Source organism: Amblyraja radiata, chromosome 9 (genome assembly GCF_010909765.2).
Source record: "Amblyraja radiata isolate CabotCenter1 chromosome 9, sAmbRad1.1.pri, whole genome shotgun sequence".
Classification (NCBI taxonomy): Eukaryota; Metazoa; Chordata; class Chondrichthyes; order Rajiformes; family Rajidae; genus Amblyraja; species Amblyraja radiata.
The window spans coordinates 28994331-29018974 of record NC_045964.1 but is presented as its reverse complement, the minus strand read 5'-3'; the positions used below and the strand labels follow the sequence as shown (position 1 = coordinate 29018974).

Below are 24644 nucleotides of genomic sequence, written 5' to 3'. Positions count from 1 at the left end.
ACTCTTTCCCCTCCCCCCCCCCCCCCCCCCCCCCGCAAACGCCGTTGGGGAAATAGACCCAACGGGTCTGCACTTGGTCTAGTATATATATAAAATCTGCAATGAAAGTCACTCTGGCTGTTTCTTAACCTGACTCCGACAGCTAGTTACAATGACAAAATAAGAAATATCTGGAGGCAGATACATTGTCAGTATTTTGAGTCATGAAGTGTGGAATGATGAATAACATGGGGGTGGTTGCCCTCCTTTAAAGCAAATTTAATTAATTGTGATTCATGCTGCTTCCTCCTTCGCCCATAATTGACTTAAATTGCCCAACTTACAACCGCATTAAAATTGCACACCTCATGATCTCATCACTGCACCAGCATGCCTGGGCCTTTATAGCGGGGACTCGTAGGAGTCCAGCCAAGAATCAGTTGGAACATAAAGTTGTGTGAACAAAACGTATTTATTATTATTACAGTGCTGCTCCCTACTCTCAAATGGGTACGGGCGTTGCCCGACCTTAAATACCCACAAGGGTCAACCCCATGCCCTGGGCCTCCCACACCGAGACACCCAACTCCTCCCTCCAGAGCCGAGGGTTCGCTCTGCCCGTGGCCTACCAGCAGGTGCAGCCACATTTTTACTCAATTTATGTGTACGGTTCATCATACGAATTTTACCAGCAGTGCAGATGAAAACACTCCTTCTCAATGAAAGGAACCAAATGTACGTTATCAATGAGCTGCTCGGACCAAAGAAATGTGTTTACGATGAATGAAGATGTAAAACAATAAAATCAGTGCGTAGGAAGGAACTGCAGATGTTGGTTTATATCAAAGACTAGACTAAGTGGGACCCATTGGGTCCCAGCATCACATGGGAGGGCTGATCCCCCAACGTAATATTCCACCTCTCCACCAATTCAAATATTGGTGGCCAGTGGGGTGGGGGGGGGTGGCTTTCTGGAGCGCTAGTATGGGTGTCGTGGGCTGAAGGGACTGGTTTCCAGAGGGCTAGTATGGACATTGTGGGACGAATGGATTCTTGGGCTGGCAGCTCAGTCACTTAAGCCTGTTGTGCTGGCAGCTCTCTCACTCACTGGGCTGGCAGTTGACACAGCTATTCCTTGAAATTCCATTTCAAGCAGGGTGCAAGGCCACCAAATTCAAGTGCAGTTTCTTACCACTTCAAGCAGGGTGCAACGCCACCAAATTCAAGTGTAGTTTCATACCATTTCAAGCAGAGTGCAAGGCCACTAAAGACAGCGAGTCGTGACCTCTCCCTCCTCCATCTTGCAGAGACTGAGCCACACCCACATTTCTGGGTTTTATAGTTCCTCCCCCCTCCCACCAAACAGAAAGTGGTCAAGATTAGACTTTTAATTATATAGAAGGCAACTTTAATTAGGCAAGGCAACTTTAATTAGGCAAGGCAACTTTAATTAGGCAAGGCAACTTTAATTAGGCAAGGCAACCTTAATTGGGCAAGGCAACTTTAATTAGGTAAGGCAACTTTAATTAGGCAAGGCTACTTTAATTAGGCAACACAGCTTTAGCATTTACAAACCAAAGGCAACACAGCTGTAGCATTTCCAAACCAAAGGCAACCCAGCTTTAGCATTTCTAAACCAAAGCCAACCCAGCTTTAGCATTTCCAAACCAAAGGCAACACAGCCTTAACATTTCCAAACCAACGGCAACACACCTTTAGCATTTCCAAACTATATTTTCAAACCACATTAAGGGCAGTGACAGGTCAGTAAAACCACTCACAGTGTAGTAGACATGTGTTCAGTTTTATTCACAGCTCAGACTGAAAGATGTGACCCTCTCGCTACCCCCATCTTGTAGAGACTGACTGAGGCACACAACACTTCAGGGTTTTATAGTTCCTCCGGAAGGGGCGTGGCCTTCAGGAGAGAGAATCTCAACATTTTTTAAACACTAATAACTCTTTTATTTTTCATAGATGGGAAAAATCCTCTTGTCCTGCACAGCGGAGAGGGACTGAGTAAGATGGCCAAAATCGCAGCCATAAGTGGCAGTGATTTTTCTAAAATCAATATTCAGAACAATAGGAAGTGGTCAAGATCAGACTTTTAGTAATATAGATAGACACAAAATGCTGGAGTATCTCAGCGGGTCAGGCAGAATCTCTGGAGAAAAGGAATAGGTTACATTTCAGGTCGGATCCCTTGCATCAGCACATGAAGTTGTTGAATGACTGCCACCACAGTTGTTCCTGGAGTGCACTGACATATTCCTTTTGGACAAGTATAATAAAGGACCAATAGTGAAAACCTGTTAAATCTGGTGTTTGCAGAAGTCTGCATGTTCCCATACCCGGAACCCAGAAAGTCAGCTTGCAGGGAATTAGGAAGGCAAATGGAATCTTGCCATTTATTGCTCTCAACATCAGCAAAAGCAAGGAACTGATTGTTGATTTTAGAAGAGGACGGCTGTGGATCCACAAACTTGTCTTCATCGATGGGTCGGTGGTGGAGAGTCAACAACTTCAAGTTCCTGGGCGTGCATGACTCTGAAGATCTGTCCAGGACCCAGCAGGTTGGTGCAATCATAACAAAAGCCAAGCAATGCCTCTACTTCTTTAGATGATTGAAGGAGATTCAGTATGTTGATGGTCAACAAATATTCTCTTGAACTTTTACAGGTGTACTGTAGAGAGCATATTGACTGGTTGCATCACGGCATGTTTCGACAACTCAAACGCCCAGGAACGAAGGCAATTACAAAAAGTAGTGAACACTGCGGATAGACCATCACGGATACTGACCTCCCCACCATCAAAACAACTGACCTCCCCACCACCCTGGCCACGCTCTCATTTCACTCCTGTCATCAAGAAGAAGATGCAAGAGCAGGAAAACTGTAACATCCGGGTTCAGAAACAGCCTATCCAAGCAACCATCAGGCTATTGAACGCTACAAAGTCCAATTAAACACTCTTTTGACTCCTGGGCTTGGAGGGAATACGGCTAGAGCTGTCTGGAGTTTGTGAGAACAAACCGGAGTCTTTTGCTGGAGAAACAATGAACTGCAACTTCCGGTTAATACAAAAAAGGACACATAATGCTGGAGTAACTCAGCGGGTTAGGCAGCATCTCTGGAGAACGTGGACAGTCATTTTGGGTAGAGCTCTCCTTGTTTCAGGAGATGTATAGTTGTTTTGGAGGCAGTGCAACAAAAGATGAGATTGATTCAAGGGTTGAAGAGGTTATAGAAACATAGAAACGTTATCTGCCTCCTGATATGCTGCTTGACCCGCTGAGTTACTCCAGCAATTTGTGTCTATTTACAGACTCAGACCGTTGTGTTCTTTTGCACACTGTGTCATAAATACAGATGATACCAGCCTTGCTTTGAGATGGAAGCAAAAATAGCAGCAGGATTGTATATAGAAACCAGGGTCTGAAGAAGTGTCTCAACCCAAAACATCATCTGTTCCTTTTCGCCGGTAATGTTGCCTGATCTGCTGAGTTACTCCATCACTTTGTGCCTATCTATAGGAACCACATCTTGTTTTGCAGTATTTAGTAAGATTATTAAACTCTCCTATTTGGCCAAAATGGTCAGCTTAATCAAAATAAAATGTTGCAAAGAAACACATCAAGACTTCACAGACAAAGACACAGTGCTTGAGTAGCTTCAGGTCACAACCCGAATCGTCACCTATCCATGTTCTCCTGAGATGCTGCTTGACCCGCTGTGCCAATCCAGCAGTCTGCGTCTTCTTTTGTAAACGAACATCTGCAGTTCCTTGTTTCTACAAGACTTCACAGATGCCTGCAGATATGTTCAATGGTACTTTATCATCACATGTACAGACATGCAGTGGAATTCTGTTTAAGCAAATCAATCAGGCAGAATTCAACTGATTTCTAGCTTGAACTGTGTAGGACGGAACTGCAGATTGTTGCATTTACAAAGTAAACATAGAAACATAGAAAATAGGTGCAGGTGTAGGCCATTCGGCCCTTCGAGCATGCACCGCCATTCAATATGATCATGGCTGATCATCCAACTCAGTATCCCGTACCTGCTTTCTCTCCATACCCCCTGATCCCTTTAGCCACAAGGGCCACATCTAACCCTCTTAAATATAGGCAATGAACTGGCCTCAACTACCTTCTGTGGCAGAGAGTTCCAGAGATTCACCACTCTCTGTGTGAAAAATGTTTTTCTCATCTCGGTCCTAAAGGATTTCCCCTCTGTCCTTAAGTTGTGACCCCTTGTCCTAGACTTTCCCAACATCGGGAACAATCTTCCTGCATCTAGCCTGTCCAACCCCTTAAGAATTTTGTAAGTTTCTATAAGATCCCCCTTTAATCTCCTAAATTCTAGCAAGATATGGGATTCTAGAGTAGATATGGGAAGAGCAGTTCAAACTAGAAGATAGACCCAAAAAGCTGGAGTAATTCAGCAGGTCAGCCAGCATCTCTGGAGAAAAAAAAAAGGTGACGTTTCAGGTCAAGACCCTTATCGACCCAAAACATCACCTATTCATTTTCTCCAGAGAGGCTGCCCAACCCGCTGAGTTACTCCAGCTTTTTGGGTCTACCTTCTAGTTTGAACTGCTCTTCCCATATCTACTTTTTAAATGCAACAACCTCACACTTTTGATACATTCTATTCAAGTCTTAATCGTAGCAATGAAAGAGTGAAACAGCTAGAGATGAGCTGAAATGAAAGTTAATGTAAATATTAAAATAAACTTCTGCAAACTGGTAATATATAAATGTAATTTCATTTCACTTGATGACCCTAACCACCTCACCATCCTCTCAAATACCATTTAACAAGTTAGCAGGGTACTTACACATTTTCTACTCTGACCCGCTGGTAGTCGGAAAGAATGGCACCAACTGAAACTCCTTCCACCCTTTCCTTTTCCTACAAAACAATAAAGAAAACAGAAAATCACCAATGGCACATTCTGGTTATAAAAAATGTTCCTGTCATGCAGCCTGAAATGACTACAGTGGAACAGATAATTCAACATCAATTTAAAACTGCCCAGTGATTTCAAGTAGATCTATTTCTGGTTTGTCTATGTCTCCAGGGCTATAGCACAGAGCATATATAAACCTTCCTATTCAGAACATATTGTTTCCATCTTTCAGGACAGCTTCTCAAAAATGTTCGAGGCAGCTTAAATGATTGTCCAGACAACAAACTTTTTCGTCAGAGCTGCCTGAGGACACCTGAATCTTGCAACCATTTGCTCATCTGCACTCTTTAGCAAAATAATTTCAACTGTGTTTCAAGAGATTTTCTGAAGGACAAAACGACTGTCAAAAATAGAACCATTGTTTGCTGGTGCTGACACACCTCTTCAATGGTGTTGGAAAGTTACAGATGAAAACTGGAACTTTTAAATCCAAAGTTAACAACCGTATCATATTTTGCCTAATACTTTGGTGATTCAAATGTACATTTAAAAGGGAATTCCCAATATCCCAAGTGGAAATTATTTTGGAAAAAAATCAAAATGAGAACCAATATAAAGACTGACGATGATCTCATTCTGGATTTCTCATCTTGGTTCTTTAGCTCGAGATGACGGCAGTAAAACCTTCCCTCGGGAACGTCAATCCAAATTAAAACATCTCTTAAGCTGCACAAAGTCAGTGCAAGAATGAAAACACAGTGTGCATTGTTCAGCATTACACCTGTTACATCATTTAACATTCACCTCATTCATTCAATCTCCAAGGTTTCTTCTTCTTGCATCTTGTGAAAAAATATTTGTTAGAAGAGAGGAAATAAAGGGAAGAATTTAAAATGTATTTCAGTCAATGTCAGTGAATTAATCTCAAAAGTCATATGCCTCATAATTCCCAATACTGCTCAATGGACATTCATTCACTAGACAACACATAATCAATAAAGACTGCAGCGGCAGGATTCGTCTACCTCTGTCACCTGTGTGGAAGGATCATTCGTGCCCATATTAATCTAATTAGCCATCCATGTACGCTTGAAAAGCGACACAGTGCTGCAACTGGTAGAGCGGCTGCCTCACAGCGCCAGAGACACGGGTTCGATCCTGACCTCAGGTGCTATCTGTGTGTAGTTTACACGTTCTGCCTGTAATCACGCGAGTTTCCCTCCGGGTGCTCCGGTTTCCTCCCAGATGCCAAAGACGTGCAGATTTGTAGGTTAAATGGCCTCTGTAAATTGCCCCTCGTGTGTAGGGAGTGGACGAGAAAGTGGGATAACATGGAACTGATGTGAAAGGGTGATTGATGGTCTGCATGGACTTGGTGAGCTGAAGGGCCTGTGTCCATGTGGTATCTCTTCAACTAAAGCTTCACAGCATACTAGACTAGATGTCATGGTCTTGAGATTGAATGACAAACAACAAGACTGATATCTCACGTTCATTGCACAACTATACGCTTAGTACTGCTAAGAGATTCAGAAGAAACTTTGATAATTAGTTAGCAATACTGTCTCTCATGTTTACTCCACCATTCAAAGTCGCCATATCATAGAAAATAGAACACAAGACCAGGCCCTTCGGCCCACGATGACGGCTGAACAAAATCCCCAAACCAACTCTTCTCTGCCTGCACATAATCCATATACATCAATTCCCTGCATATCCACATGTCTATCCGAAGCTCTCTTAAATGCCACCAACTTATCTGCCTCAACCGCAACCACCACCCCGGGTAGCACGTTCCAGGCACTCATCACCCTCTTGATTGTGGTCTCAGCATGCAGACCAGGAACTGATAAGGATAGCAAAAACAAAAAGCAGGGACAAGAATTCATTGGAACTATTCAGACTGGCAATCAATAGAAGTAAGAAGTGACACAGCGATTGTGCTTGGTCCATTATTGCTCACAATTTACATTTGGACTTTGGAATTAAGATCGAGATTAACCAAGGGAATAACATTTCAATAGCAACATTAAGAAAAACATGCAAAAAGACATCGGACATTGGAAATAATTATCTGATTTAGGCTTCACAATGTTAATGTTGTGATGGCTTCTAATAAATTTAACAAATGACATTTCAGGTCAAGACCCTCTTCAGACTGGAGTCTTGAGTCTGGACATCTTGAATACGCAGAAAGCAACGTGAAATGTCGTCTGTCCATTCTCTCCACAGCTGAGTACCTCCAGCACTTCGTTTTTCGGATAAGATTCCAGCAATCTTTATTGTCATAGAGTCAGTCATACAATGTGGAACTGGCCCTTTGGCCCAAGTTGCCAAGACTAACCAACATATTATATCTACACCAGTTCTACCTGCTTGGGTTTGGCCCATATCCCTCTAACACTATCCTATCCATGTCTCTGTCTAAATATTTCTTAAACGTTGTGATAGTACCTGCAGCAGTCTCCACTGAGATTTATTTCCAGGCAGATATAAACTAAAAGTGCAGATTATATTAAACCCACTTAGGCTACAGTTGGAATATAATTATTTTCTCCATGTTGTAAGAAGAATGCAAAACATTGGAGAAGGTGCACAATGGCTTCACAAAATTGATAATGTCCTTGGGATAATATCAAAATTGACATAATATAATTAACAAAAGGAATTATATTGGAGGTCTTTACTCAAGAATGAAAAGTAAACTGTGACTTCAAAGAACTCTTTAATATATAGAGCAGTTAAAGATAGCAACGCTTAAGAGCTATTCAGACGGACACGATTTCAACATTTGGAGTCTCGTGTCCTTGGTGGGATTTTTGCAAATGTTCCAACTGTAACCAAAGATAGTTTAATATAATCTGTCGTATTTAGTTTTTATCCTGCCAAAAATTAAATCTCAGTGGAGACTCAAGAGTTTGCAGATGCTGGGAATGAACGGATATGGATCATGTGCAAGCAGATGTGCACCATAAAGTAGTATTATAGTTGTCGCAGACTTCATGGTAGAAGGACCTGTACTCGTGATGTACCAGGAGCAGAATTAGGCCATTCAGCCCATCGAATCTGCCTGTCATTCGATCATGGCTAATTTATTTTTCCCTCTCAACCCATTCTCTTTCCTTCTGCCCATAACCTTTGACACCCTTACTAATCAAGAACCTATGAATCTCTGCTTTAAAAATACCCAATAACTTGGGCTCAACCGCTGTCTGTGGCAATTAATTCCACAGATTCATCTCCCTCGGGCTAAAGAAATTCCTCCTCCTCTCCGTTTTATTATGCAAAGGGTTGGTGGAGATGAATTTTAAAAGATCACATCCACCTTAGGAGAATTAAAATCTTGATGTCATAAATGTAATGCTATTACCAATAAATCCAGGAGAAAGTTCAAGTAAAACTTTGTTACCCTAATAATGTGGAATATTCAATTACAAGTAATTGAGGAAAATTTAAGAGACACCTAGACATGCACAGTTGGCAGAAAAGAAATACTGGTATATCGTTGCTTTTCCGCCACCCTTGGTTCCAGAGCCTTGCCAGATTATCCATTTTGCCGGAGCAACAGAGGCAATGTAATTATAATTCAATAATACATCTCTGACCACTAATTATAGCCCTCCCATGTCTCTAAAACACAATGCACTGCTAGAAACTTAAATAAAGAATTAACAATTAAGTAAACCATTGACACTTTCAGCACGGAGGCACACGCCCCGAAGGAGCATGCACCACATGCAATGCTCTCGGAATTTTGTCCAGATTAAAGGAGGTGACGGATCATCAGTTGCCGGAAAATCGGTGGTGCACCTGCAGTAACAGGGCAAGATGAAGCAACCTGGATAGAGGCACAGACACCAGAACAGATCGGTTGCTGTTTATCATAGTGTCAGTGTAAACCAAACAGAAATGTAAATAGCATTGCAAAAAATATCATGCTTTTTAAATTGTGTTTTGTAAAGAATTTCACTTGTTGGAAAGCTTTCCCAGTCATAAAAGCAGCAAAGTGAAAACACATAATTCGACTCTGAGATATCATCTACATTTTTTCCCTTAAATCATATCAATTGTGGCTTAAAATTGACAGAGGTATAATTTCAATTACTGCCTAATTAGTATCAAATGAAAGCTATAATTCTGGGACATAAAACTTTTTTCTTGCCTTGAAAGCTTTCTTGATGTTGATTAACTGGCAAAGCCTGCATAGTCTACGGTAATGAGAGACTAATGACTTCATTTAAAATCAAAGGAATTGAATATAACAATATTAATGAGCTCACAATCCTTTATGTTATAACTGAAATATGATTATGAAGAGTGTAACAATGTGCCATGTAATAGGGCGGGAAAGATCACACAGAAATCTGATAGCTCAGACAAATCGTACTTGATAGCACGATAAACTCTGGGAAGTTCAATAAAAATCTTATGTTTGAATTGACATTAGCTGCACTTCAGAATGTGCTTATGAGGTCTTTACATTTTATTTAATGTTACATTATTGAATCACATTTCCACGTGCTTATTATGATGTTAACATATTCGATGTTGCAGAAAGCACCTTTCTAGGTAGGCATTAATCAGTGCATATCTTCACAAAATACTGGTTTAATGCTGTTACCATTGTGGCATTATTTCAAACATTTTCATCAGAATCTCATCCTAAATTTCTCTCCCCTTTTCTCAAATTCTTTCTTCCTTTTCGTCTGCCTCATTCTCTCATCATGCTGATGTCAGGCCCTTTCCGCACCGACCAGCAATCACCCCGCACACTGGCACTATCCTATACACTAGAGATAATTTACTTTTTTTTTAATAGAAGCCAATTAACCTACAAATCTGTACATCTTTGGAGTGTGGGAGGAAATCGGAGCACCCAGAGAAAACCCACATGTTCACAGGGAGAACGTACAAATTCTGTACAGACAGCACCCGAAGTTAGGATCGAACCCAGGTCTCTGGTGCTGTTAGGTAGCAGCTCTACCTATGCACCACGGTGGCGCCCTAAAGAAAGAGAAACTATGTTTGCCAAATCTGATGGGGCATTTTCATACTTCAAAAGTGGATTGGATTAGTTGCCATTCATGAGAGTGTGAGACCAAGTCTTGACTCCTGGGGTCGGGCATTGTATTTACCTATATGAAGGATTTAATAATAGATATCAAACTGAGGGTAAGAATAAAAGTTACATTTTCAGCTATACAGTCCACCTGAATGGTGTAAACCCAATTAGAGATACAGCATGTAAACAGGCCCTTCAGCCCACCAAATCCATGCTGACCATCGATCTCCCGTTCATATTAGTTCTATGTTATCCCACTTTCTCATGCACTCCCTACACACTAGGGGCAATTTACAGAAGCCAATTAGCCTACAAGCCTGCACAACCTTGGGATGGGGTAGGAAATCGGAGCACCCGGTGGAAACCAATGCAGTCACAGGAAGAATGTATAAACTCCGTTCAGACAGTGCATAAGGTCCAGATCGAACCCTGGATCTCAGGCACTGTGAGACAGCAGCTACACCAGCTGCAACACTGTGCCTCCCCTTATATTTCATTGATATCAGTATACTTATATTCCCACATTAACTGCACCTCTTGTGAAGAGACATGCAAAGTATTCACTCAGTATCGGCATCATTCCTTATGTCTCAGCGTAAAGATTCCCTTATTGATTTTGAATTCACTCTGCCCTTTCTTTGACTGTTCTTTCGATATAAATATGCTTACAAAAGATTTTTGGTTTCTCTTTATTGTTAAACACTGATCTCTTCCCATGTTCTTCCATTCTCACTTTGAATTTCCACACCCACTTTCTGTAAGCTGCTTGACGTTTTATTGTAAAAACAAAGAACACAAAGCACTGGAGTAACTCAGCGAGGCAGGCACAATCTCTGGAGAATGTGGATGAGCAGTATTTGCAGTTCCTTGTTGGTGCATCTGACTTTTGATTGTATTCTGTATCTGACATTTGTCGTAAACTGGCTTCCTCTGTTACATTTTAAACCTAATTCCTTTTGTCATTCAATGACTTCTGACTTTATTTGACCTATCATTCTTCCTTGGAGGAATTTGCTTGATTTACAACTGAGATATCTCCACCTTGAAGGCCTACCATTGCTCGTGATTATCTTTCGGATGGTTTTTTTTCCCTAGTCTGCCTTCTTAAACTGAAATTTCAACGGATAGAGTGCTTCTGTAATGTAGTAGTCAGAACTGTGGTCTCACAGCTTCAGAGCTAGAGTCGAACCCTGACCTCTGACACATCTGTGCAGAGCTTCCACCTCACCTCAGTGACCCCAAAGGTTTCTTCCCCATGCTCAGGTTTCCTCCCCAGCCCAAAGGCATGCTGGAGGTGAAAGACATGCTGGAGGCAAAGACATGGCTACTGAATGTTACCTCCGAGTATAGATAAATTGCAAAACAAAATCAAGCCGGGTGGAGATCAGCTAATGTGAAAGGGCATAGGTTGTAGGAGTACAGCAGAATAAGGAGATGGAAAATTAGCCCAATGGGATTTCTCCCGAGAGCTGGCACAGACCTGGCTCACCCGGTCTTTTTCTTCATCAATACAAACATAAAGTTACTATGCTCAAATTATCCATGACTTCCAATATCCTGTATTCTCTATCTGTTGTTCTCAAGATTCACTGCTCCAGCAACAACTCATTCTTTGCCTAAACCGCAAAACTTAGTATTCCCTCCCTTACACAATCTCAATGTTTAAAAGCTAATCTCAATGTCACTGAGCAACCTCTACTTGACTTATTTTCTTATTTTATCCTTGTTCTCTCAACCTTGATGAAAAGATGCGCTCAAGACCTTTGCTCTCTCTTCCCCGTTACAGTTTGTCGATAGTTCAGGAAGTAATCGATATCTTTTGTTACTGCATATAAATCCACACTGTTCAAGAGGCTTGGCTTTGTGACAGTAGCGTTCTACAGTTCACCAACATTATTATCAAGTTAGCCCCCAACCCCTCCCAGAATAATAAAACTTCCAAAAGTGCTATGTTGTAATTTGATAACATTAAAATTATTTTTCAAGAAATTGCTTGTGTTTTTGCAGAAGAGACTTTGCAATATAGTTCCCCTCTATGTTACATCTCTTTTAAAATGTGGTTTTCCACAGGTGTTAAGTTAATATGCTCCTCCCGCAATCTACCTTGTAAATTGATGAAAATAATTAGCTTTATAAAGTGTTATAGCGGGGCCTGCTGCATTACGCAGAGATCAAACCTGGCGTTCAGAAGCCGCGGTCACGTGACTCGGGAGGGACCGTTGTTTTCGCGCCGTTTGTACTTGCGCGCGTTAGTTCAGCGCTGACCACCGTTGTGGGCAGATGTGTCTGAAGAACCTGTGTTCTGGAAATCGGATTTTCGAATAAAGATCTGTTGAAAACCCCAGTTGCCGTTCATTAGACCGCCAAAGTGTTTCACTTTTAGTTTAGTTTAGAAATACAGCGCGGAAACAGGCCCTTCGGCCCATGCCGACCAGTGATCCCCGTACACTAGCACTATCCTACACACTAGGGACAATTTACAATTTTTACTGAAGCCAATTAATCTACAAACCTTTATGTCTTTGGAGTATGGGAGGAAACTGGAGCTCCCAGGAAAAACCCATGTGGTCACAGGCAGAACGATACTCCATACAGACAGCACGCTGTCTGGTCAGGAGTGAACCCAGGTCACTGGCACTGTAAAGGCAGCAACTCTACCGCTGCGCCACTGGGCCTCCCCAATCTAAATATGATCTAAATTGTGCAGGAAACCAGAAAAAGGATCCTGACCCGAAACATTACCCATCTATTTTCTCCACTGATTTTCTCCAGCACTTTGTGTCTATCTTTGGTATAAACCAACACTGCAGTTGTTTGTTTCTACATCTTGAATTCTACAGTCAGAATTGGCTACACAAGCTTATCACAAGCCACTCTTAAATAGCCCTTGTAATAATAGACAAGGACCACGATCTCATCCAGAAAACAGTGCAAGTCGTTAAAATTATTAAAACTAAGAAATTAAGGAAAAAAATATTCCACTATTCCAATAAGCTAAAAGGCTCAGCAAATATCGCTAATTTGTGCTTACTCGTGAAATGTCTGCTTTTAAGCCTTAAATTGCTAAATTGTAATTGGAAGGGCCATGTATTGGCACTATCTTTCTCAAATTTTTCAGTTGACATTTGATATTTTCCAATAAATTCCATGTACAGGTCAAACATGATTCTTCCGCTTGAGATGTGAACAGAATAAGCAGAACCTTTTTCATGTAAGGGTTTCCACAAAATCTTACAGTACACCCATTCAATCTGATTTGTCTTTTTGTAAAGCCATCCAATTAATTTCTCTGTCATGCTCTATCTATCCTTAACCGTGTCATTTTTTTTCTTTTCTAAATATACAACCAATTATGTTATAGAAGTTCTCCTACGACAGATCGCAGCAGCACAACTGCAAGTACTGGACCGGCATATAAACAGTAACCAGTATAACAAAGGATTTTCCTCAGATCACAGATTCTTTTTGTCAATTGGATTAAATCTCTGATCTATGATTACTGAGACGTAACAGCATCTCTGCCTCCTTATTAATTTAAACCAAAAAATGTACAGAAATTAAACAAAGAAAAATCTTATAGTTTAGTTTAGAGACACAGTGCGGAAACAGGCCCTTCAGCCCACCGAGTCTGCCCCCCACCCCCCCCACACACTAACAATTTTACCAAGCCAAATAGCCTTTGGAAGAAAGCCGGAGCACCTGGAGAAATCCCACGCAGGTCCCGGGGAGAACGTACAATTTCCATACAAACAACATCTGTAGTCAGGATCAAATTATTGTCTCTGGCGCCCTAAGGCAGCAAAAACGCGCAACCATGCCATCCTATAATTTTGAACTCTTCTGAAACACTCTGATCTATGAACAGTAATCCCAGATATTCTGGTCTCTCTACAAATAACTTTGTGACATTCCAATCTTTCTCATTACTGTCCCTGCACGTTTTCTTCATCTGCATTTTCACTGTCACTGTGACAAATTCTAAGATGGCGCCTGCACAAATTCTAAGATGGCGCCTGCCAGCGGCGACTTTTTGATAACAGTCAAAGAGAAGAAGATTACTTACAGCAAACAAGCAACTTACCTAGATCGGAAAAACGGCAGAAATCGTCGCCGTAAGGGACAAGCTGCTAGTGCATCTGAACGCACTAGCGATTTTGCGATCTCCTGCAGTTGCGGGAGCCTCCCTGGACCGCTGGTGAGAACCCGACCCATCTAGAAATCATAGGGACTGTACCTGGGAAGTCCTCCGGAGCCGACGAGCAGGATTTCCCGGGAGCAACGTAGCTGGAGCTGCCGTCTGTGTGGGAACCCCCAATCGGAACGGAGCTGGAGCTACCGACTGTGAGGGAATCCCCGTTCCAGCGCAGATTCGCAGAAACAGCAGGTACAGTAAGTGCAGTACCAGGAAACTACGGGGAGGCCTCCATTGTGTCCGGAAACGTGGACGATGGGCAGGACTTCAGGTCAGACTGTGGCACAGGGGACTTCGGCCCCCTCTCCCTACTATCCTACTGGCCAACGAACGGTCCCTTGAAAATATAGTGGAGGACTTAGGGGAAAGGCTGCTTTATCAAAGGGAGCTGAGGGAATGCTCTGTATTCTGTTTCACAGAGACATGGCTCACCCCCAGCTCCCCAGACTCAGCGGTCCAGCCTGAAGGGTTCTCCATCCACCTTATGGATCGTACGTAGGCATCTGGGAAAGGGAGAGAAGGGGGCGTCTGCCTCATGGTCAACTCTGCGTGGTGTTCAGACGTGGCAGTCCTATCCAACTCCTGCTCTCCACACCTCGAACATCTGGCGGTGAAGTGCCGTCCCTTCTACCTTCCAAGGGAATTCACCTCCATCATCCTGACCGCGGTCGACATCCCACACCAGGCAGACGTCCGTCTGGCACTGGAGGAGCTGCACGCCGTGGTCAACAAACACCAGACGTCTTACCCCGAGGCGTTTACCACCATAGCTGGGGACTTCAATAAAGTAAACCTTACGAAATTGCTCCCTAACTTCCACCAACATGTCTCCTGCTGCACCAGAGGACCAAACACCCTCGACTACTGCTCCACCACCATTAAGAATGCCTATTGCACTATCCCTCGCCCTAACTTCGGTAAATCCGACCATACCGCGGTGCTGCTTCTTCTTGCCTACAGGCAGCAATTAAAGAGCGCACCCCCAGAGGTGAGGACTGTACAGAGCTGGGGGGGGGGGGGGGGGGGGGGGGGGGGGGGGCAGAGGAACAACTCCAGGACTGTTTGGAGTCTGTAGACTGGGCAATGTTCAGGGACTCGGCAATGGACCAGAACGAATACACCACAGTCGTTACAGACTTCATAAAGAAATGATGTCTTATCCCTTTTACCTACAACCCAAAATATCACACCATTATTATTTCGGATCACTGTCCTCACTTTTTCAGTAAAATTGGAAGGAATGTATAATAAACAACCATTTTGGAGAATTAATCCACAAATACTACCTGAGGCAAGTTGTTGTGACTATCTGAAGCTACAGATGAAAACATTTTTTGAGACAAACAATACCCCCGGTATTTCTCCATCTTTGCTGTGGGAAACTTTTAAAGCCCATGTTAGAGGCTGTATTATCGCATACCAAGCTTTTCAGAACAAGAAAAATAAGACTGAACAATTGGAATTAGAAAAACAGACAAAACAGTTAGACCTAGAAAACGCAGCTGACCCAACCATTGCAAAACATAATAAGATAGCTGCACTAAAATTTAAATTAAACCAGATTCTCTCTGCAAAAATTATTAGGGTATTTAAAAATACTAAACAAAAATAATTGGAATTTGGTGATAAACCACACAAGCTACTAGCACGCCAACTCCGCAAATTAGCGAATGACCGTACAATACACAAAATTAGATCAGAAAAAGATTTGCTTACATTGCCTAAAGATATCAATGAAAGATTCTTACAATTCTACCAAACACTATATTCATCAAAAACAGTCAATTCTGCAAAGATGAAAAGCTTTCTTGAGAATTGCAATCTCCCATTTCTTAATGAAGGAGAACAGGAAGAATGGGCTGAAAGATGGCAGATGGAGTTTAATGCTGATAAGTGTGAGGTGCGACATCTTGGCAGGACAAATCAAAATAGGACGTACATGGTAAATGGTAGGGAATTGAGGAATGCAGTGGAACAGAGGGATCTAGGAATAACTGTGCACACTCTGAAGGGTGGTAAAGAAAGCTTTTGGTGTGCTGGCCTTTATAAATCAGAGCATTGAGTATAGAAGTTGGGATGTAATGTTAAAATTGTACAAGGCATTGGTGAGGCCAATTCTGGAGTATGGTGTACAATTTTGGTCGCCTAATTATAGGAAGGATGTCAACAAAATAGAGAGAGTACAGAGGAGATTTACTAGAATGTTGCCTGGGTTTCAGCAACTAAGTTACAGAGAAAGGTTGAACAAGTTAGGTCTTTATTCTTTGGAGCGCAGAAGGTTCAGGGGGGACTTGATAGAGGTTTTTAAAATGATGAGAGGGATAGACAGAGTTGACATGGATAAGCTTTTCCCATTGAGAGTAGGGAAGATTCAAACAAGAGGACATGACTTGAGAATTAAGGGACAGAAGTTTAGGGGTAACATGAGGGGGAACTTCTTTACTCAGAGAGTGGTAGCTGTGTGGAATGAGCTTCCAGTGGAAGTGGTGGAGGCAGGTTCGATTTTATAATTTCAAAATAAATTGGATAGGTATATGGATGGGAAAGGAATGGAGGGTTATGGTCTGAGTGCAGGTAGATGGGACTAGGGGAGAATAAGTGTTCGGCACGGACTAGAAGGGCCGAGATGGCCTGTTTCAGTGCTGTAATTGTTATATGGTTATATGGTTATAAGGATGAATTAGGCGCAGAGATAACAACAAAAGACATTGTAGACTATTAAATCATAGAAAAGTGGAAAAACTCCTGGCCCGGATGGGTTTAGTAACGAATTTTATAAAATATTTAATGACTTAATTTCTCCATGCTTACAAGCCCTTTATATTCAAGCATTTAAAGAACAGACTTTATCACAAACTCTTGCTGAATCAACTATTACATTAATTCCAAAAAAAGATAAAAATCTCAAGGAGCCTGGATCCTATAGGGCAATAGCCCTTTTAAATACGGATCAGAAGATACTAGCTAAGACTTTGGCTTGTAGATTAAGCCTAGTTATCGGTAAACTAACACATCCAGATCAAACTGGGTTTATGCCTAAACGACACTCGTTTTATAATTTGAGACGTTTGTTTAACCTAATATATTCGCAGAGAATACCAAATGAAGATCTAACAATTATTTCTCTAGATGCAGAAAAAGCTTTCGACCAAGTGGAATGGTCTTATCTTTTCACAGTGTTGGAAAACATTTTTTAGGTCGCCTCCCCCGTGGCCTAACAACGAGGATCGGGCGGCCTTTCCCGGAGACGCGCCCGGGACTTCAGCAGCGGGCGCAGCGTGGACTCTCGGCGTGGAGCGGGCGATCGCTGGGGCTCGCTGGAGGGGAGCGCTCCGTTTCGCTGGCCCGCGGCAGCCGGCAGCCTGAAGCCGCGGTCTGCAGAGCTCCAGCTGGCGCGGCGTCTACAGCCCGGGATCTCACGTTGGGGACTCGGGAGAAGGAGCTTCCACCGCCGGCCCGCGGCCAACTTCTACCGTGGACCCGGCGTGGACTTACCATCACCCCTAGAGGGGAGCTTCGACCGCCGGCCCTGCGGTCTGCGGTGCTTCTGGCTGCAGCGGGGACTTTAAATCTTCGACCACCGGCCTGCGGCCTACACCAACCTAAAGCCGCGGTCTCCGGTGGGGAAGAGCCGATCCTGGACTGACTCTGGACTCTGGTCCCGACCACGGGGGGAAATGGAGGAGGACTGGCCAAATTTTGTGCCTTCCACCACAGTGATGAATGCTGTGGTGGATGTTTGTGTTAAAGTTTTATTGTGTATTGTGTGTTCTTTATTATTGTACCGCTGCTGACAAATTCATTTCACTTGCACTTTATGTGCAATGTGACGAATAAAACTGATTGTTGATTGTTAAAAAAAATAAATCCGAGATGAATTGAAAACATATACACAAGACTGTCCTCTTATGGGTCCAGATATATTAGACAATTGGTTGAATAGACATGCCGATACAAGTAAGTTAATATCTTGCATATATAACACTCTTCTAAATATTGACACCCCACCCTCTGAGATTTATAGGCGAGCATGGGAAGACGAGCTGGGTTTACCCATTTCGAAAGATATATGTGAGGAAAGCCTATAATACATACACTACTGTTCTTTAAATGCCAGGCATTGCCTGATACAATTTAAAGTATTGCATAGGTTATATTACTCAAAGACCAAATTGAACAAGATCTTCCCAACTGTCTCTTCTTTCTGTGATAAATGTCACTTTCAAGAAGCCACCCTAACTCATTCTTTTGTATCCTGTATAAAAATATAAAACTTCTGGACGGAAATATTCAATATCATTTCTAAAACACTTAAAATTCAATTGGAGCCAGATTCAAAACTAATATTAGGAATGACAGAGGGCTGCCCTAATCTAACGATATCTCAAAGACGCTTCCTTGACTATGGTTTAATAACTGCGAAAAAACTTATACTTAAATTCTGGAAAAAGATAACAGTCCCCACAGTGAAGATGTGGATCACAGAAATGACTGAGACACTACATCTAGAAAAAATAAGGCTTGTGTTGAAAAATTGAAGCAGTACGAAAATTGTATAACTGTTATGTCGATTACTTTTTCTTTGTACAATTGCTTCTAATAAAATTTAAAAATAAATTTAAATAAAAAAAATGTGTGGAGGACTGCATCCCTACAAAAACCTTCCGAGTGTTTCCCAATCAGAAGCCATGGATGAACTTTGAGATCCGTACTCTTCTGAAGACCAGACACCGGGCATGCATGTCTGATGATACAGTGGTCGACAAGAAGTCTAGATACTACCTTGGTAAGGCCATCAAAAAGGCCAAAATCTCTGGAACTCTCTGCCACAGAAGGTAGTTGAGACCAGTTCATTGGCTATATTTAAGAAGGAGTTAGATGTGGCCCTTGTGGCTGAAGGGATCAGGGGGTATAGAGAGAAGGCAGGTACGGGATACTGAGTTGGATGATCAGCCATGATCATATTGAATGGCGGTGCAGGCTCGAAGAGCCGAATGGCCTACTCCTGCATCTATGTTCTATGTTTCTATGTTTCTAAAAGCAACCTGCTCCAAGCTGGAGGATGAGACAGATGTTCGGCAGCTGTGGCGGGGCCTGAATGCAATCACCTCATACAAGGCAAAATCAGGAGGTAGCTCGAATGTCGGCGTAGCATCACTCCCTGACGAGCTCAATGCGTTTTACGCACGCTTTGATAGGGAGAACACTGATGTGCCTTCTCGAGCCCTCATTCGCTGTGATGGTATATCAGTCACAGTCACAGAGGCCGACGTGAGAAAATCCTTCAGAGGGGTGAACCCTCGAAAAGCGCCTGGACCTGATGGTATACCCGGCCGTGTTCTAAAAACCTGTGCGGACCAACTGGCTGGAGTTTTTACAGACATTTTCAACCTCTCACTTCTGAGGTCTGAGGTTCCTACCTGCTTTAAAAGGCCATCAATTATACCGGTGCCCAAGAAGAGCAAGGTGACATGCCTCAATGACTATCGACCAGTGGCACTAACGTCGGTGGTGATGAAGTGCTTTGAGAGGTTGATCATGGAGCAAATCAACTCCTACCTCGACAAAAACCTGGACCCACTGCAGTTCGCTTACCGCCACAACAGATCAACGGTGGATGCGATCTCGCTGGCTCTCCACTCGGACAACAAAAACTCATATATCAGGCTGTTATTCATTGATTACAGCTTGGCATTTAATACAATCATCCCCTCCAAGCTGGTTACCAAACTCGCAGAACTGGGTGTCTGCGAATCCCTCTGCAATTGGATCCTTGACTTCCTCATTCACAGACCAGACTGTTCAAATTGGTGGAAAGGTGTCAGCCTCGATAACAATCAGCACCAGAGCACCTCAAGGCTGCGTGCTCAGCCCCCTTCTGTACTCACTCTATACTCATGACTGCGTAGCCGGTCATAGTGCGAACACCATCAAGTTCTCTGACGACACCACTGTTGTGGGAAGTATCACTGATGGGGACGAGTCATAGAACAGAAGAGAGATCGACCGGCTGATCAAATGGTGCCAGCACAATACCCCTGGCCCTCAACACCAGCAAAACCAAGGAATTGGACTTTGGAAGGGGTAGGATGGGGACCAACAGTCCCGTTTATATCAACGGGTCGATGGTGTAAAGGGTCAAGAGCTTCAAATTCCTAGGTGTGCACATCTCTGAAGATCTATCCTGGTCCGAGAACACTGATGCAATTATAAAGAAAGTACATCAGCGCCTCTACTTCCTGAGAAGATTATGGAGAGTCGGTATGTCAAGGAGGACTCTCTCTAACTTCTACAGGTGCACAGTAGAGAGCATGCTGACCGGTTGCATCGTGGCTTGGTTCGGCAACTTGAGTGCCCAGGAGTGAAAAAGACTACAAAAAGTAGTAAACACTGCCCAGTCCATCATCGGCTCTGACCTCCCTACCATCGAGGGGATCTATCGCAGTCGCTGCCTCAAAAAGGCTGGCAGCATCATCAAGGACCCACACCATCCTGGCCACACACTCATCTCCCTGCTACCTTCAGGTAGAAGGTACAGGAGCCTGAAGACTGCAACGTCCAGGTTCAGGAATAGCTGCTTCCCCACAGCCATCAGGCAATTAAACTCAACTCAAACAAAACTCTGAACATTAATAGCCCATTATCTGTTTATTTGCACTTTATCTGTTTATTTATTGGTGTGTGTATATATTTATAGTATATATTTATATATATTATATTATATTCATGGTATGTGGACACACTGATCTGTTCTGTATTCATGCCTACCATATTCTGTTGTGCTGAAGCAAAGCAAGAATTTCATTGTCCTATCTGGGACACATGACAATAAACTCTCTTGAATCTTGAATCACTATGTTCTGCGCTCTGTTTATGCTCTCCTTTTGCACTACCTGATATATTCATGGATGGTATGTTCTGCCTGGATAGCTTGGAAAACAAAGTTTTTCACTATACACATGACAATAATAAACCAATGCCAAAGCTGAAGAACCAAGAGGGTCAAGAGTGTTTTATTGTCTTATGTCCAAAAATGGAACGACATTCTTACTTGCTGCAGCACAACAGGTGTGTAAATATGGTAGTCAATAGAAAACAGAATAAATAACAAGATGTTCAATAAATTAGAAAAATACTTAATTTACTTTATTTTAGTTTATCATTGTCACATGTAATGAGGTACAGTGAAAAGCTTTTGTTAGCATGCTATCCAGTTAATAAAAAACTATACATGAACACAATCAAGCTGTCCACAGTGTGCAGATAAAGGATAAAGGGCACAATATTTAGTGAAAAGATATAACATTGAAGCCTGAGAAAGTCAGTTAACAATACAGTACAGTGCAAAAGCAAGCACAAAGCCCAAAGTCCCTAGTGCAATCAAGGCAGTTCATAGTTCGCAGTTTAAGTGGAGTTCATACTTTTCAATAACCTGATGATAGTTGGGAAGAAGCTGTTCCTGGACCTGGAAGTTAGAGTTTTCAGGCTCCTAGGTCTTTTTCCCGATGGTGGGACTGAAATGAGAGCATGGCTAGGGTGGTGAGGGTCTTTCATGATGCTGGCTTTTTTTTTTGTAGCAGCGCCCCCTGCAGATCCCGTTGATGATGTGGAGGTCAGTACCCGTGATGGACTGAGCAGTTTTCATCACTTTTTGTAATCTCCCACGTCTTATCCCTAATATCACGACGGTATTCCAAAAGTATGGTGCTCAGTAATGAGAGGATTCTCCAGTCATGGCTCGACAGGTAAGAATGCAAAGAACTGGTTGCATTTTCTCCCAGTGAGGCATTGGAAGAGGATGTTTCATCAAAAGTTGCAGAACAGGTAGGATGGATGAAGCACAGTGTAAAACCTGTTGATATAACTTAGGATATTCTTAATGACTTTGGTGAGAGTTAGTTCAGGAATGAAGTAGAATTCCAGCACAGAGCTCAAAAAGGAGGGCATGAATTGGAAAGGCCCCAACATCTCCAAGCACTTTGGAGAGGATGGTTGGAAATGGACCTGCAGGTTACAAAGATGGAGAGCAATGCTTGAAACAAGGAACAGCAGATGCTGGTTCATGAAAAAAACATCAAAGCGCTGGAGTAACTCAGCAGTTCATGTAGCATCTCTGGAGAACATGGATAGGTGACATTTCAAATCCGGACCCTTCTTTAATCAGTATAAGGGTCTAAACCCAAAATGTCACCTATTCATGTTCTCCAGAGATGCTACATGTGCCCTGAGCCACTGAGTTACTCCAGCACTTTATGTCTTTTTTTGGAGGGGAATGCTGTTACGTGATAGTAGATGTGAAGCTCTGAGACCTCCATCTGAGGATCTTCCAAGTGTTCTCATAAGATCTGCCCGATGTAGGGGTAAAGCACAACTATTCAAGCTTGCAGTCCAGGTATTTAAAGAGTTAAAGATTACCGGAATGAAAAAGGTTTTTAATGATAAAGGCATGAAAAGTGGGTGAAGTGCATCGGTATGAAGCTTGGTTGCAGCAGAAACTTGTCAGACACAGAGCCAACGTTTAGACAGCTGATATTTTGAAAGTGCAGATTAAATGCTTTGGATTAAACATGGAGAAGGACATGGTTCGGACACAGTGGGTGGATGTGAGTGGGAGGCAACACAAGGAAGCAATCAGCCATGTCCTCTGTAAGATTAGGGTACTGTGGGAAGATGCATCAATTTGATCGGGCAAAACACACTCAAAGGGCTACTTGCTCCACTTTCTTTATGCTCTTAACTAATATACTCGGGAAGAATGGAAGGGATTTAGGGATCAATTAGCTTGTTAATTAACATTCAACATTAAAAAAAAATCAAAGTTCTCATGTCTCCAGATTCCGCCACTTCAATTATCCACGACTAAACAAGGCAACGTTAAACATGAAAGCATGTTTTTATTGATTCAATATGGGGCTTTTGACTGTTCACGATCACATTTTTTGGCATCACATCAACATGAACTGATGAACAATGTTCGGGTGTGGGATGATTAAAATCTCAAAATTTTGTAACATTGCTACCTGCAGGTTACAAAGATGGAGAGCAATGCTTGAAACAAGGAACAGCAGATGCTGGTTCATGAAAAAAACATCAAAGCGCTGGAGTAACTCAGCAGTTCATGTAGCATCTCTGGAGAACATGGATAGGTGACATTTCAAATCCGGACCCTTCTTTAATCAGTATAAGGGTCTAAACCCAAAATGTCACATATTCATGTTCTCCAGAGATGCTACATGTGCCCTGAGCCACCGAGTTACTCCAGCACTTTATGTCTTTTTTTGGAGAGGAATGCTGTTACGTGATAGTAGATGTGAAGCTCTGAGCCCTCCATCTGAGGATCTTCCAAGTGTTCTCATAAGATCTGCCCGATGTAGGGGTAAAGCACAACTATTCAAGCTTGCAGTCCAGGTATTTAAAGAGTTAAAGATTACCGGAATGAAAAAGGTTTTTAATGATAAAGGCATGAAAAGTGGGTGAAGTGCATCGGTATGAAGCTTGGTTGCAGCAGAAACTTGTCAGACACAGAGCCAACGTTTAGACAGCTGATATTTTGAAAGTGCAGATTAAATGCTTTGGATTAGACATGGAGAAGGACATGGTTCGGACACAGTGGGTGGATGTGAGTGGGAGGCAACACAAGGAAGCAATCAGCCAAGTCCTCTGTAAGATTAGGGTACTGTGGGAAGATGCATCAATTTGATCGGGCAAAACACACTCAAAGGGCTACTTGCTCCACTTTCTTTATGCTCTTAACTAATATACTCGGGAAGAATGGAAGGGATTTAGGGATCAATTAGCTTGTTAATTAACATTCAACATTAAAAAAAAATCAAAGTTCTCATGTCTCCAGATTCCGCCACTTCAATTATCCACGACTAAACAAGGCAACGTTAAACATGAAAGCATGTTTTTATTATGGGTTTACGACACCAGGGACAATTTTGGCACAAATTATTGCCAACTGATAAACAATTTCGGGTGTGCTGAAGCTCAAGTTAAATTCGCTCAATTATTTAATTGAAACTAATATAACGTTTACTTTTCAGCTGCATTTCAGGATCTCACACAATTATTTTGAATCAGAGAAGTAAAATACATCAGAATGTTAAAAAATATTATTTGAGGAAGAGAGCATCATACATACTTTATAAATTATGCCAACACTAGACAAATAGAAACCAAAGAATGCACTCTCCTTTTAAATACGTTTAATCATCCTGTGGGGAATGCACATTAAGGGCCATCTATTACACAGAACATTTTTTCTGTCAGATTGAACACCATTAGTTTTTTAGTCTTGATGTGCTCTCCACGGTTTTAGCCAAGTCCAAACCATCCTAAATGCAGCATGGCATTTCTGAGAAATTGACTCATCTCATGGCCCTGGCACTTTTTTATTTCTTTGAGCAGTTTGGTTGGTCCTTCTCTCCATCTGATTCTATGAAATCGCTTCTACCTATAACTCTCCCCAAGATGCTTTAACCTCAATGATTC

At 42.4% G+C, this 24644-nt stretch overlaps 1 protein-coding gene across 3 annotated transcripts in view; it reads right to left on the bottom strand.

Annotated features, from left to right (window-relative positions):
- Positions 1–24644, bottom strand: part of dph6 (diphthamine biosynthesis 6) — a 267398-nt gene that overhangs the window by 169409 nt on the left and 73345 nt on the right. For all 3 annotated transcript variants that reach the window (XM_033026964.1, XM_033026963.1, XM_033026965.1), the window contains exon 4: positions 4825–4898. In XM_033026964.1, coding sequence (XP_032882855.1) covers positions 4825–4898 — 74 coding nt within the window. The remainder of the gene's footprint in view (positions 1–4824; positions 4899–24644) is intronic.